Raw genomic sequence first — 13483 nt, forward strand, 5'->3', positions numbered from 1 at the left:
ACCCTGTCAGGGGGCTTGAGCTGGTGATGAAGAATCTCTCAAGCACTACTTCCATTCTCTCTCCATCACAGGACGGGTCTGTGTTATCTCATGAACAGCAGTGGTGATTATATTGTACCCTCCTCTGACAGTGTGGGGATTTTGAGGGACTTTGGGCTTTTTTTTTTGTTGTTACAGTAGTTAAGAACAACTTACAAGGACACCAGAGTAACAAAACTGGCAGGGAATGAGGTTAAATGGCAAAATGAGCAATGTATCCTGTGAAATCTTAATTAAAAAATTAGGTTTTGTTCAGGAGAAATGTGAAGATGCTATTGAATGTTAAGAGGTTGTTGAACCTTTTGAAGGGAGCGTTTCTGCTTCATCCTGTGCTAGCGAAACGCAAGTCTAAGTTTTTCCAACGAGCTCAGCAGAACTGAAGAATCCAGCTCTTTTAGTTATCTTAGAAAATCTTACCTTGAATGTAGCTGACCCACAGCTATTTAGTAACATTTGAAAGTAAATCGATGACTTCCACAAGTAACCAGGAGACAGAGCCACTAGCATCAACCTCCTTGTTGGTAACGTTAGCAGGAAGGTAACAGATGGTTTGACTTTTAGAAATTAGTTTTCCTAGTCCTTTCTTCAAGCCGTAATTGCTGCAGCATGGGGATGGGCTGAGAACAAAGCGGTCTGCACTGCAACCTGGGCTGTTGGCACGCACCTTTTGTGGGCAAGACATACCGCCGCCTTCGGATCGATAACGTCTAGAAGGTGTTCAATAAATGTGTTCGGTCTCATTATGAAAGAATGTGTCAAACTGTTGCAAACAATTGATCTGTGCAGAAATGGGCTTATGACTCTGAGGGCTAAAATCATTCCTCTTCCTCTCAGCAGCACCAAGCGCTGGCGCGTGCCTGGGACTCCCAGGCACTGCTCGCTGCAAACAGTGAGTAATAGCAGTTTCCCCTCATGAACCTCTCTTACAAAAGTGAAAACACTTGCAAACATGCCTTGTGCTTAGATACAAGGCTTATTATATACCAGAACAACTTTTAGATTTTAGGGTTTTTTTCCAGAGCTCTGTTTCTTATAATTACCATAAAATTTCCATAAAATATATATCAGTTTTCTCCTGAAAATATATAGGATCTAGTCTGTGTCCTGACTCATATTCAGAAAAGTGCATATTTCGGGAAAAGAGGAAGTATTTGGAAGATACCTAATTGTCAGGTCATGTGTGAGGGACATGTAACTGTTTAATGACACGAGCAGATGTCTAGCTTGGAGTCACGTTATCTGAGATTATATGAAGGCAAGTGTTACTCTTAAAAGAAGTGCCTAGTTGCTCTGGAAGGTCACTAATTGCTTACCTAACAATAATTCTTGGCAAAAAAAGTATCCATCAGTGTGCAACATCTAATTTTGCTTGCCTTTACTAGTTACTTGCTGAGAAAAGGAGGGAATTTCCCTAAACAGCCAGCTCAGCTTGTAAAGGAAGGACTGAATTATGCAGTCCTCCTTCAAGCACATCTCTTGATAGGATGGACTTTGTCTATTCTTCAGTGAATAAAACTTCCTAGTTTCTTCAGTCATTTCCAGAAAGGAAAGTTAAAAGATAGCAGTGAGCATTTTGAAGGAAGGTCAGGAAGATTTCAGGCACACACGTGAGCCAGGGGAATGATTTCTAGATTATTAAGGTCTCTTAATCAATTGCAGGAAATAACTGTAATAAATAACTTTCATTTTATCAGACATGTTCATTATAGTGGCAAGTTTCAAGTGACTTTTTGCTGATTTAAAGTTATTTCCTATAACAAAATGCTATGAGGAAAATAACAGTAATGTGGCTTTCCAACTGTGTACATGCAACATGTTAACAGGACTTTCCAGCTCAGTAGTACATGAAACCTTCTCCATTAAGCCAAAACTCATTTGTGAAATGTTGAACCATTTGTATGAGGTAAATGCACATGAGAAAGTGTAAAGACTGTAGCTTACAGTAGTCTGACAAGCTTCTCACTGCATTTCTTATGTGACCGCTCACGTACAGACTATTGAATTTCAAACTGATTAAGTTTTTCTTCAAGAAATTCCCTTTTGTGTAAGAGTTCTTGAAACTGTTATGGCTAGTGCTGTAGAATGTCAGATGTTGAAACCACAGGCCTAACCTGTCATTTAGAGATGTAAAGAGTAGTCAGCTTAATTTTCAAGGGTACTAAGAGTCAACACTTAATGCACGCCTTTTGCATCCAGCACCATTTTGCAGTGTGGATTGTCAAAAATTATGGATCCTTGGAAATAGCAATAGCACAATGCCACGGTGAAAGTAACTGTGAAATATAAGTAATTCTTGGAAATTTATTAAAGTTCTCTGTACCTTAAAGTGAATAAAGAGCAATAGTGATGAGATGTCATTTCCCCTTTCTGAAATTTAAGGTTGTATGTCCTTTGCAGTCGTGGTCATGTTTGATGCGATTTCATGAAACAGTACAAATAATTAATGGAGCGCTAGTTGTGTAAATTGTTTGTTAATTATGAGTTAAGTGAAGCTTTTCTTTCATCCTTACCCAAAATAATAATGTCGTATTCAGGGAATGTTATGAACAAGAGGTAATTAGTTTGTCCCTGAGTGATATTCCCCCCTCCCTTCGTACCCTCCCCCCCCTCAATTTTTCAGCTGATCCAGCTGGTAAAGAAGTTTTCCTCTTTGTTTATCAGATTATCTGGTTTTGCCTTGAATTTATTTATTAAATGTTTATTTGCACTTAGCTGGTGGTACTGATCTTGCCAATGATCCATTGCACTTATTTCATGGACTAGTGGTACAGTAACTCTGAGGCATTTCTATAAGAAAAGCAAGATATACTGCTACGTAGCGTCTTGAGAATGGCTTCTTTCAGTGATCAGAAAGCTTTAAGAAGTCAGCTGGACTTTTTTTCTCTCTGAAAATAATATTAACTTATGGAGAGACAGCCACTAAGTGGGTTTAGGCAATTGTTGAGATGTGGGGAAAACTCTCTCCTTTCTAAGCCACACTAGGATGGGGAATGTCATCATTCCCATAAGATTTAGTGGATGGATGAAGAATTAAAATGTTCTTTCATCACATTCGGACAAAGTTACTATGAGCATGCATGGTCCTAACCGTGAAAAATTGTGGTTGGATCCACGCCCAGCTTGTTTCATTTCCTTTGTGTCAAGCTCTGGTAAAGAGCGTCAGGAGATTGGTTGCACCACTCAGTTAATTAGCAGTGTCTTATTATATGTAAAGTATATCAAGGGCTTCCTATCACGAGTAAGCACATGTGCAAGCTTAACACTCACTTTCTGGGATCATTTATGTGTGTAAGACTTGGTTAATTGCTGACTGTTAACGAGAGCATGAGAGTGGCGTGAGCCTGGCCAAAGTCAATGGACGGTCTCAGAAGTAGAGCAGATACTCAGAAGTTTTCTGCAGGCATGGCGCTCCAGCCTCTTGGGTTTTCTTAGTGAGTTTCATATGAGTTCTTAAGGAATACTGAGCTTTATAAAGCTGTTTAGCTGTTGACTGCATTGTTATATTTTTCAAAAACAACAAAAAACCAAAGGCAGAAATGGTTAGCAGTGGCAAGAGTGACCAGCACTTCAGACTCCTCCAAGAACTTGTTAGCCAGTCTTGGACAGCAGTGAAATGGTTCGGCATTACAGCTGCTCTAGGGTAGAATAATAACTTTGGCCCTGCCTGCACATCACTTAAGTGGTTTACTTTACATGCATGTTAAGTTTGTGAGTATGCAAAGACTAGAGAACTGAGTGCTAAAAGCTTTTGAAGACTGTAGCGTGTTTCACCTCAGGGTGTGAGGCACAGTTGTATGAATGTTTTCTTGCAGTAGCAGCATTTTAAACAGATTCTTTTGCCCGCTTTTCCATTTTTCCTTCTCCCAGGCCAGAAGCTTTTCGCTGCCCTCCCATTATCTGCCCAGCTGTGTTGGTAGAATTGCTCATGTGCTCCATCAGACCTGGGAACATATCCAATTTTATAAGGAATGACTCTGCAAGAAAGAGATGTGTTTATTTGTTCTAATCCCATGCAGTTCCCTGCTCCACTTCTCAGTGCAGCTCTGCAGACAGCATAGCTAAGGGCAAGAAAAGCAGGTGGAAAGAGATGTGCTGGGAGCTGCCTAGGACAGCAGAGCAGCAAAGGCATTTGCCTTTGGCCTTTGGAGACTGAAGTGTTGAAGTGTGAGGTCAATGGGTTTTGCTGAAAACCTGTTTTTATACGTGCGTGCAATCTTAGAGAAGCTGTTGGGCTAAATTTGAATGTCCTCTTTTTAAACAAATGTTTACGCCTCTGCTGTAATGGTATGATGAAGGATATGAGAGAAAAAAAAAAAAAAAAAGATAAATTCCATCCAGTTTTTCCAGTTATTGGTGGAAGAGCAATCTGAAAACGTCTGCCGTTTTGGTTCATGTTAGCAAAATATTGCTTCTCTTTCAAAACTGCGTAGAAGTAATCAGTGATCATGTGAAAGAGACTTCAGAACTAGTAAACTATGCACGAGGCATTTTAATGAAAAAAGGATGACAAAGTAGGGAATATCACAGTCACATACTCCTTGGGGAATAACATCTCTCTAGCTTAGTGGTGAGGTATTTTGTTTTCTCCGTGAGTCACCGCTCTTCCGTGATTCAGCATGACACATGAAGCGCAGGCAGAAGGCTGGGTCGTTCTGGAAAAGCCTGTTGCGTGGGGGGGTGCTGTTTGTTTGTTTTCCCTCTTGGCCAACTGCTTTCTCTCTGGCTCATCTGAATTACAGTCTGGGCTCTGCAAAGCAAGGCAAGGAGGAGAGTGTTTCTGGAAGGGTAGCGATCAGAAAAACTAGTAGGGAATTTGATTACGAGATGCTAATTTTCACTAGAAAGATTCGAAGAAAAATTTCCAAGCAGAAGCCTTTTCTGTAAAAGCTTGTTTCTGATAACTTTTGCCATAATCTCTGTTTTGTTGGCATTTTGTAGGACTTCCTGCTGTTTACCTAGAAGGCATGTGGTTTTGTGTCGGGGAATATTGTTTAATATGAAATTGCATTTGGGCAGGAACAAAGTGATGTTAAGAAGGTGCTGGATGTTAAAGCCCTGTATTTATTGTCACAGCTGGTATAGCATATGTAATAGCTGCATACAGTGAAAACTTTGCTTCTCCCCAGCCCTCGCTTCAATAAGTAGCTGAAGAAAAATGTCTGAGAGTTGCTTTGCCTTTGTCAAAATAAAATATCCAGATAGGGGGTCGTAGTGATCTGGGTAATATGAGTGCTTGCTCATTACAGATACCATGCTATTCACTTAGAAGAAAAGATGGCAGGCAGATTTTCTTTTTTTGTGTGTGTATTTGCATGGAGCACTATGTGGCATCTCTGCCTTTCTAGGTGTGGGCCCTGTAGAATCAGCCAAATTCTGCTAGTAGAAGTCTATTTTCTATGGATTTATGAAGATTAAGATAATTAAGGAATAACAAAAAAAAAACTTTTGTACTTTGAAATGGAAAGAAGAACCTATCATGTCTATTTAGGAGCATTTTTTACCACTTCATTATATCTTCTTTAAAAGCAGTACTTAACACTGGATGAAAAGAATACTATGGAGAAAAAAAGTAATAGGCTAGACATTTTGAGCAGCTGCACTGATAATGAATATAATCAACTGTCTATCAGATTTTTCATTATAGACCCCAGTTTTCAGAAGTTAATGTAAAAATTTCTAAACAAAATGTACCATAAGTCTACATTTAGTCACAATTAATTGTGAAAAGAAATGTATGCAAATTAGTCACTCGCAGAGGCAATCGGCTCCGGTGCAGGCGCGTTCCGCAGTGGAGCTGGGGGTTGTGGTGCACGGCGGGAGGGTTCCTGAGCTGGGGAAACCCCAGGGGAGCACAGAGGCAGCCCCAGGCAGCGCTGCCACCATGACCATGAACGCTGCCAACAGGGCGGGTAAACAGGGCACGGTGTGGGTGGGTGCACAGGGAGGGTGCCTCTTCGAAGGAGGGGCAGTCCACTGACCGAGTGGGAGGCTTGCAGTACACATAAGCCAGCAACTAGGCACCGTTCTGTGGCCACCTGCGGAGGTGAAGGGCACTCATCCTACCTGACCCTCAAGGTGGAATGGTGGGCACTCATCTGAGAGCAAAGGCTGCAGCTCCGGCTGAGGGGTCTGCACCATCTGCCCCAGCGGCGGCTGATGCCTCCACCCAGACAGAGCTGCGGAAGGGAGAGGCGGCAGTGCAGACCTCAGGCTGCAGGAGGTGCCTACGCCTTTCCCCTGGGGCAGGGGCAGGCGGCAGGCCTGCCTGCAAAAGCTGTGCCCGGGCGGAGGCCGTCCTGCAGCAGGTGGCTGAGCCGCCAGAGGCGGTGAGAAGGCTGCGTAACATCAGGAAGGCTGAGAAGGAGTTAGATAGATAGCTGGTTCCAAGGGCAGTCTGCAGGGGACCCACAGCCCACGGCCAAACAGACAAAAACTCCCCCACCGGCACACACAAAAGGGAGGGGGGCCGATAATGCAGAAGAATGGATGGTTGGAAGGGCAAGGACCAGCAGGAGGAAGAGGCTTCCCCCGAAGCCTGAGGTGCCCTTGCGGAACCACTTCACTGCTCTGCAGGCTGAAGAGGAAAGACCCGTCACACCAGGAGAGACGCTGGAGCCGAGTAAGGCAGCCCGATCTGCTCCCCGTGTAAGAACCAGCGCAACTAAGAAAAGGCGACGGGTGATAGTAGTAGGCGACTCTCTTCTGAGGGGAACGGAGGCACCCATTTGCTAACCTGTCGCACACTCTGGAGAGGTGTGCTGCTTACTGAGGGCTTGTACCAGGGATGTCACCCAGAGACTACCAAGCCTCGTACAGTCCACTGACTGTTATCCGCTGCTATTGTTTCACATGGGCATCAGTGATACAGACTGGAGCAGTCTGAGGAGTATCAAGAAGGATTACAGAGCCCTGGGAGTGTCAGTAAAGGACTCTGGAGTGCAGGTAGTTTTTGTCATCAGTCCTCCTGGTCAAAGCGAAGGGGTTTGAAAGGGCCAGTCGAATCTGGGGATTCAACAAATGGTTATAGGACTGGTGCCACAGCCAGGGGTTTGGCTACTTAGACCATGGGACTCGCTTTAAGAAACCTGGTCTGCTGGGCGTTGGTGGGGTCCATCTGTCAAGAGAAGGGGGAAGAGCATCTTCGGTCATAGGCTTGCCAAGCTGGTGAAGAGGGCTTTAAACTAAAGTTGCCGCAGGAGGGGAACCTCAGTCCATCCCACTCCTACCAGTTTGATGCCAGTGCCAGCAATAGATGCCCAGAGCATGCAGAAGATCACAGGTCAGCAATAGAGCACCTGAAGAGCAGCACAAAGGAATTCCAGCCAGTAAGTTGGAATTATTAATTCCAATAATTAATTCCAGCCACTCCAGCCAGTAAGTCAGGTTCATCTGGGGCCCAACTTAATTGCCTCTATGCAGATGCACATAACATGGGGAATAAACAAGAGGAGTTAGAGATGTGCGCGTGCCTGCAGGGCTATGATCTTATTGCCATCATGGAGACATGGTGGGATGGCTCCTGTGACTGGAGTATTGGAATGGAAAGATTTTTAGGAAGGACAGGCAGCGGAGACGAGGGGGTGTTGGCCTCTATGTCGATGACCAGCTGGAGTGCATGGAGCTCTGCCTGGGGATGGATGAGGAGCCGACTGAGAGCTTATGGGTCAGGATTAAAGGGAGGGCAGGGACAGGTGACATTATAGTGGGGGTCTGATACAGGCCACCCAGCCAGGAAGACCAAGTGGATGAGGTCCTCTATAGACAGATAGGAGCAGCCTCACATTCACAAGCCCTGGTCCTCATGGGGGACTTCAACCACCCCAACATCTGTTGGAGGGACAACACAGCAGGGCATAAGCAATCCAGAAGGTTCCTGGAATGTGTTGATGATAACTTCCTTCTCCAAGCAATAGATGAGCCAATGAGGAGAGGTGCTATGCTGGACTTTGTTCTCACCAACAAGGAGGGGCTGGTGGGGAATGTGAAGCTCAAGGGCAGCCTTGACTGCAGTGACCATGAAATAGTGGAGTTCAAGATCCTTAGGGCACTGAGAAGGGCGCACAGCAAGCTCGCTGCCCTGGACTTCAGGAGAGCAGACTTTGGCCTCTTCAGGGGTCTGCTTGGTAGACTACCATGGGATAAAGCCCTAGAGGGAAGAGGGGCCCAAGAAAGCTGGTTAATATTCAAGGATCACCTCCTCCAAGCTCAGGAGTGATGCCTCCCAACAAAGATAAAGTCAAGCAAAAATGCCAGGAGGCCTGCATGGATGAACAAGGAGCTCCTGGACAAACTCAAACACAAAAAGGAAGCCTACAGAGGGTGGAAGCAAGGGCAGGTAGTCTGGGAGGAATACAGAGAAATTGTCCAAGCAGCCAGGGATCAGGTTAGGAAAGCTAAAACCCTGATAGAATTGAATCTGGCCAGGGACATCAAAGGCAACAAGAAAAGCTTCTGTAGGTATGTCGGTGATAAAAGTAAGACTAGGGAAAATGTGGGCCTTCTCTGGAAGGAAACGGGAGACCTGGTTACACAGGATATGGAGAGGGCTCAATGACTTTTTTGCCTCAGTCTTCACCGGCAAGTGCTCAAGCCACACCACCCAAGCAGAAGGCAAAGGCAAGGACTGGGGGAATGAAGAACCACCCCCTGTAGGAGAAGATCAGGTTTGAGACCATCTAAGGAACCTGAAGGTACATAAGTCCATAGGACCTGATGAGATGCATCTGTGGGTCCTGAGGGAACTGGCAGATGAAGTTGCTAAACCACTATCCATCATATTTGAGAAGTCATGGCAGTCCGGTGAAGTTCCCACTGACTGGTAAAGGGGAAACATAACCCCCATTTTTAAAAAGGGGAAAAAGGAAGACCTGGGGAACTGCAGGCTTGTCAGTCTCACCTCTGTGCCCAGCAAGATCATGGAGCAGATCCTCCTGGAAACTATGCTAAGGCACATGGAAAATAAGGAGGTGATTGGTGACAGCCAGCATGGCTTCACTAAGGGCAAATCATGCTTGACAAATTTGGTGGCCTTCTACGACAGGGTTACAGCATTGGTGGATAAGGGAAGAGCAACTGATGTCATCTATCTGGACTTGTGCAAAGCATTTGACAGTGTCCTGCATGACATCCTTGTCTCTAAAGTGGAGAGGCATGGATTTGATGGGTGGACCACTCTGTGGATAACGAGTTGGCTGGATTCTCACACTCAAAGAGTTGCAATCAAATGGCTCGATGTCCAAGTGCAGACCAGTGATGAGGGGCGTTCCTTAGGGGTTGGTATTGGGACCGGTGCTGTTTAATATCTTTGTCGGTGACACAGACAGTGGGATTGAGTGCACCCTCAGCAAGTTTGCTGATGACACCAAGATGTATGGTGCAGTTGACATGCTGGAGGGAGGGGATGCCATCCAGAGGGACCTTGACAGCCTTGAGAGATGGGCCCATGAGAACCTCATGAAGTTCAACAAGGCCAAGTGCAAGGTCCTCAAGGTCCCAAGCTCAAATACAGGCTGGGCAGAGAATGGATTGAGAGCAGCCCTGAGGAGGACTTGGGGTTGTTGGTTGATGAGAAGCTCAACATGACCTGGCAACGTGCACTGGCAGCCCGGAAAGCCAACCGTATCCTGGGCTGCATCAAAAGAAGCATGACCGGCAGGTCGAGGGAGGTGATTCTCCCCCTCTACTCTGGGCTGGTGATACCCCACTTGGAGTACTGCGTCCAGCTCTGGGGCCTCCAACGTAAGACAGACATGGACCTGTTGGATCGAGTCCAGAGGAGGGATACGAAAATGTTCAGAGGGCTGCAGCACCTCTCCTATGAAGACAGGCTGGGAGAGCTGGGCTTGTTCAGCCTGGAGAAGAGAAGGCTCCAGGGAGACCTTATAGCAGCCTTCCAGTACCTGAAGGGGGCCTACAAGAAAGCTGGAGAGGGACTTTATACAGGGGCATGTAGTGACAGGACAAGGGGTAATGGCTTTAACCTGAAAGAGGGTAGATATAGATTAGACATATGGAAGAAATTCTTCATTGAGGGTGGTGAGGCACTGGAACAGTGCAGAGAAGTTGTGGTTGCCCGATCCCTGGAAGTGTTCAAGGCCAGGCTGGATGGGGCTTTCAGCAACCTGGTCTAGTGGAAGGTGTCCCTGCCCATGGCAGGGGGGTTGGAACCAGATGGTCCTTTCCAACCCAAACCATTCTATGATTTGTTCTCATTTGCCAGTGGTTTGAATGGCAGCCTGTCAGCATGTGAGATCACTGCAGTTGCCAAAAAGATAACCCACGTAATTTGGGAATTGAAATTATTTTATACGGGCAATCTTTTTAGACAATTCCAAATACTAAACCTGTGACTGAGAATAAATGCTAGATGGGTCAAGTCCAAAAACAGCAATATACCTTTCTACTGGATTTGTAGCCTCTAGCTGCAAATGACATTTCAGCTTCAAAATATCCAGGAAGGTTGGAAGCAAGCAGTAGCATTTCTCTTGGATACGCTGAAGGAAGATGATGCAATAGATTTTTCATTATCTTTTTTCATGAATTTTCATCTCTTTCATGCATGAAGTTATAAACTGATGGGGCTGTTAAGTGATTGCAGGTGGGCTCTGAAGGTGGTCTGTGAAATCATGGCTGGGACAGCAAGTCTTTTGTATAATGTTTAGTTGAGACTTTTTGTTTTTACTTGCTCAGTATGTTTAGCAACAGCTTTTACTTAAGTAAAAGTAGTTTTTACTTAAGTAGTTTGTATAACAGAACCAGCACAGAAGTGATCATGGAGATGCCTTAGTGTCTTCCCCAATACCTTGCATTTCCTTCTTTAAACCTTTCCGTCTGTTCTATTACCTGAACTATGTGAGAGTTGAATCGATAGTGGAAAATAAACATGGTGAAAGGATGTTAATGCAGGGTCTATTTTGCTTTTTCTCCAACCATCAGGTGACATTTCAGAGATGCTATGTGAAGTTTACACCTTTTGCCACCAGTTTTGATTTTTTTTTTTTTTTTTTTTTTAGCAACAATTTTGATTGTTGTTCTCCAACTTGCCCAGCGATGAGAAGAGGGAATTATAACATCTACATGTCACATCCTGGGCCTCAAATCCAGGAAAATCTGTCTCCTGGTACCGGTCTCAGGTCAGACATCAGTCTGAGGCAGGCTGCATTCAGAAGGCAGCCCAGCTCTCCACCTGTGCCAGGCCTGCCTCTCCACCACGTTGCCTTTGGAGCTAGGGCACTCGGAGCTGTTTAGGCTCCGGTCAGACAGAGGGGCACGAGAGAGCAACAGCTCAAACTTCTGCGCCTGGCCAGCTTGTCTTGCTGCTGATGTGCAGGCAACCTCCAGTACTGGAAGTAAATTCAGATAGTGACAGGAGGTGGCAACACTTGTTTCTCCCCAGGTTTAATGTTTGAAATGCAACTTCTTTAAGCTGCTAGCGAGAACGGAGCCAATACCATGCTGCATGGTACCTGCCAGTGAGGAACATTAAATTCAGAAGTGTCTTTCAGATATGGGGTCACCGGGCTGCAGGGATGTGGATGAGGCTACCTGCTACCTTGCAAGGGTGCCCGCTTCCCACCATGGTGAAAGGTCATGAAATATAAAGCAGTCAGCTGAACGATTGCTTGGTTTCATGGGTGGGAAATAAATCTGGATAAGGCAAAACAAATAGGACTGGGCTGAAGAGGGAGAAAAGGGAAGAGCTCTAGGTGTCATCTGAATAAAGACTCTTTCCCACCCCTTAGATGTTTTTAAGGGGCCTGGTAAGGTTTTGCCAGACGTGAAGTAATTTTTATTCCAACACCACTTCTCCTTTACCCTCTCCCATGCATGTTCCTTGTCCTGTTTTACTCTTGCTACAGTTGGCTTTTGACAGGGGAAGCCGGGAAGTTTTGACTTTCTTGGGTTCTGTATTAAATTGTAACAACAGGAGAAGAGAGGTTTTGCTTCCTGTCTTGAAGTGATAGATGGCCATCGTACTCGTTATCCTTGAATACAGGCATGAAGAATCATCAGCCATTTAAAAGCGAGGAAAAAAACAGTCATTACAGAAAAAAAACCAACACTTATTTTTGAAAGCAGCAAAATGGAGTCATTTTAAGTTCTGTAACATTTATTTAGGTGTAATTTTAAATAGCTTTTCTCTAACAATGTTTCCCACTTGTGCTGTCAAAACTGCATACAGGTTATGCTCTGTTTTGTTTTTCTTGGATGTGTTTTTCATATGTGTTCAGTGTCTTAAACAGTAAGAATGGGTTTCAGGGTGCTGAGGTTGTACGAAATGGCTCCCCCGTTCTCCTTGAAAGCAACACTGTCCATGTACAGTGAAAAATGTGATAGAGAAACTCTCACCATTTTCACCTAATGATTTTGTTTCCACCGATACAGTAGAACACGTCTCGGAAAGATACATTCGGTGGGCACACTTTTGGGTTTTGGAAGTCACAGAATTTACATTTTAAGTTGCCAAGGGGAAGGATAATTCTTGTTTGCCAAGGAGATGAAGTTCAGAAGATCAAACATCTTCAGTCTGGAGATTGATTTGGCTTTCTTCTTTCTGTCTTTCTCCCTCTCTTTCCACATACCAGCTTATTATCTGGTGTCCATAAGCAGCCTGTGCATACCATAGTTAGTGGGCGAGGAGGTTTTCTGTCGCAAGCAACCATTATATCACATTTTTCTTTTTCTGAATACATTGAATCTTAAAGTATAATAAAAGAAATTACTTTCTTTCTGACAAGCAATAAGGTGATTGTTGTTCTGTAATGAATTGCAACTTTCCAGTGTTCCTCTCCACGCAGTTATAGGGTGGGAGAAAAAAAGGTGCTGCCTCTAGTGTTGTCTCTACTGAAATCTGCCTGCAGAGCAGGGGCTGATTTCATGAATGATGCATGTTGGATGAAACATTTTTTGACATCTAGAGCTAAATGTGGTGCTTCTGATAATGCCATAACAGGTGCTATTATTTTCTTCCAACAGTTACCCTGCTGTATGTGAATTCCTACAGCACAATAACTTGTTATCTATACTCCGAGCTCATGAAGCCCAGGATGCTGGGTAAGTATGTGTGGAGAGGGGGCACTAATAATGAATAATGGCTTACCGTTGTCAAACAGAGCAAGGAAAGAGAGAACAACTGAGTGAGAGTGAACAGGAAGACTTAAAATTAAGTTGCAACAGCTCTCAGTTTTTATTAACGCTACAAAAACATACACTGGCATTAGAATGTCTTTTACATGATTATTACTGAGTTACAGGACTTAATGAATCCTCATATATCCCACTTACTTAGCCTTAGCGATTTTAAGTGGCATAAAATGACCAAAAGTTATTTGAATGCCAAATGTGGGAAGGAAAACAAATTCAGCTCAGAAAAAGAAGTTTTGCAAATGTGCCTGAGACTTCTGACACACTGATTGCCACGATGCCTGGGAAGTGATTTGGCTCA

General features: G+C 44.5%; 1 protein-coding gene across 1 annotated transcript in view; it reads left to right on the top strand.

The window, feature by feature from the left end:
* Positions 1-13483, top strand: part of PPP3CA (protein phosphatase 3 catalytic subunit alpha) — a 204331-nt gene that overhangs the window by 155504 nt on the left and 35344 nt on the right. Inside the window, exon 7 of the mRNA XM_082315613.1 lies at positions 13015-13092. Within this exon, the coding sequence (XP_082171739.1) occupies positions 13015-13092 (78 nt within the window). The remainder of the gene's footprint in view (positions 1-13014; positions 13093-13483) is intronic.

Source organism: Platalea leucorodia (genome assembly GCF_965183815.1).
Source record: "Platalea leucorodia genome assembly, chromosome: 6".
NCBI lineage: Eukaryota > Metazoa > Chordata > Aves > Pelecaniformes > Threskiornithidae > Platalea > Platalea leucorodia.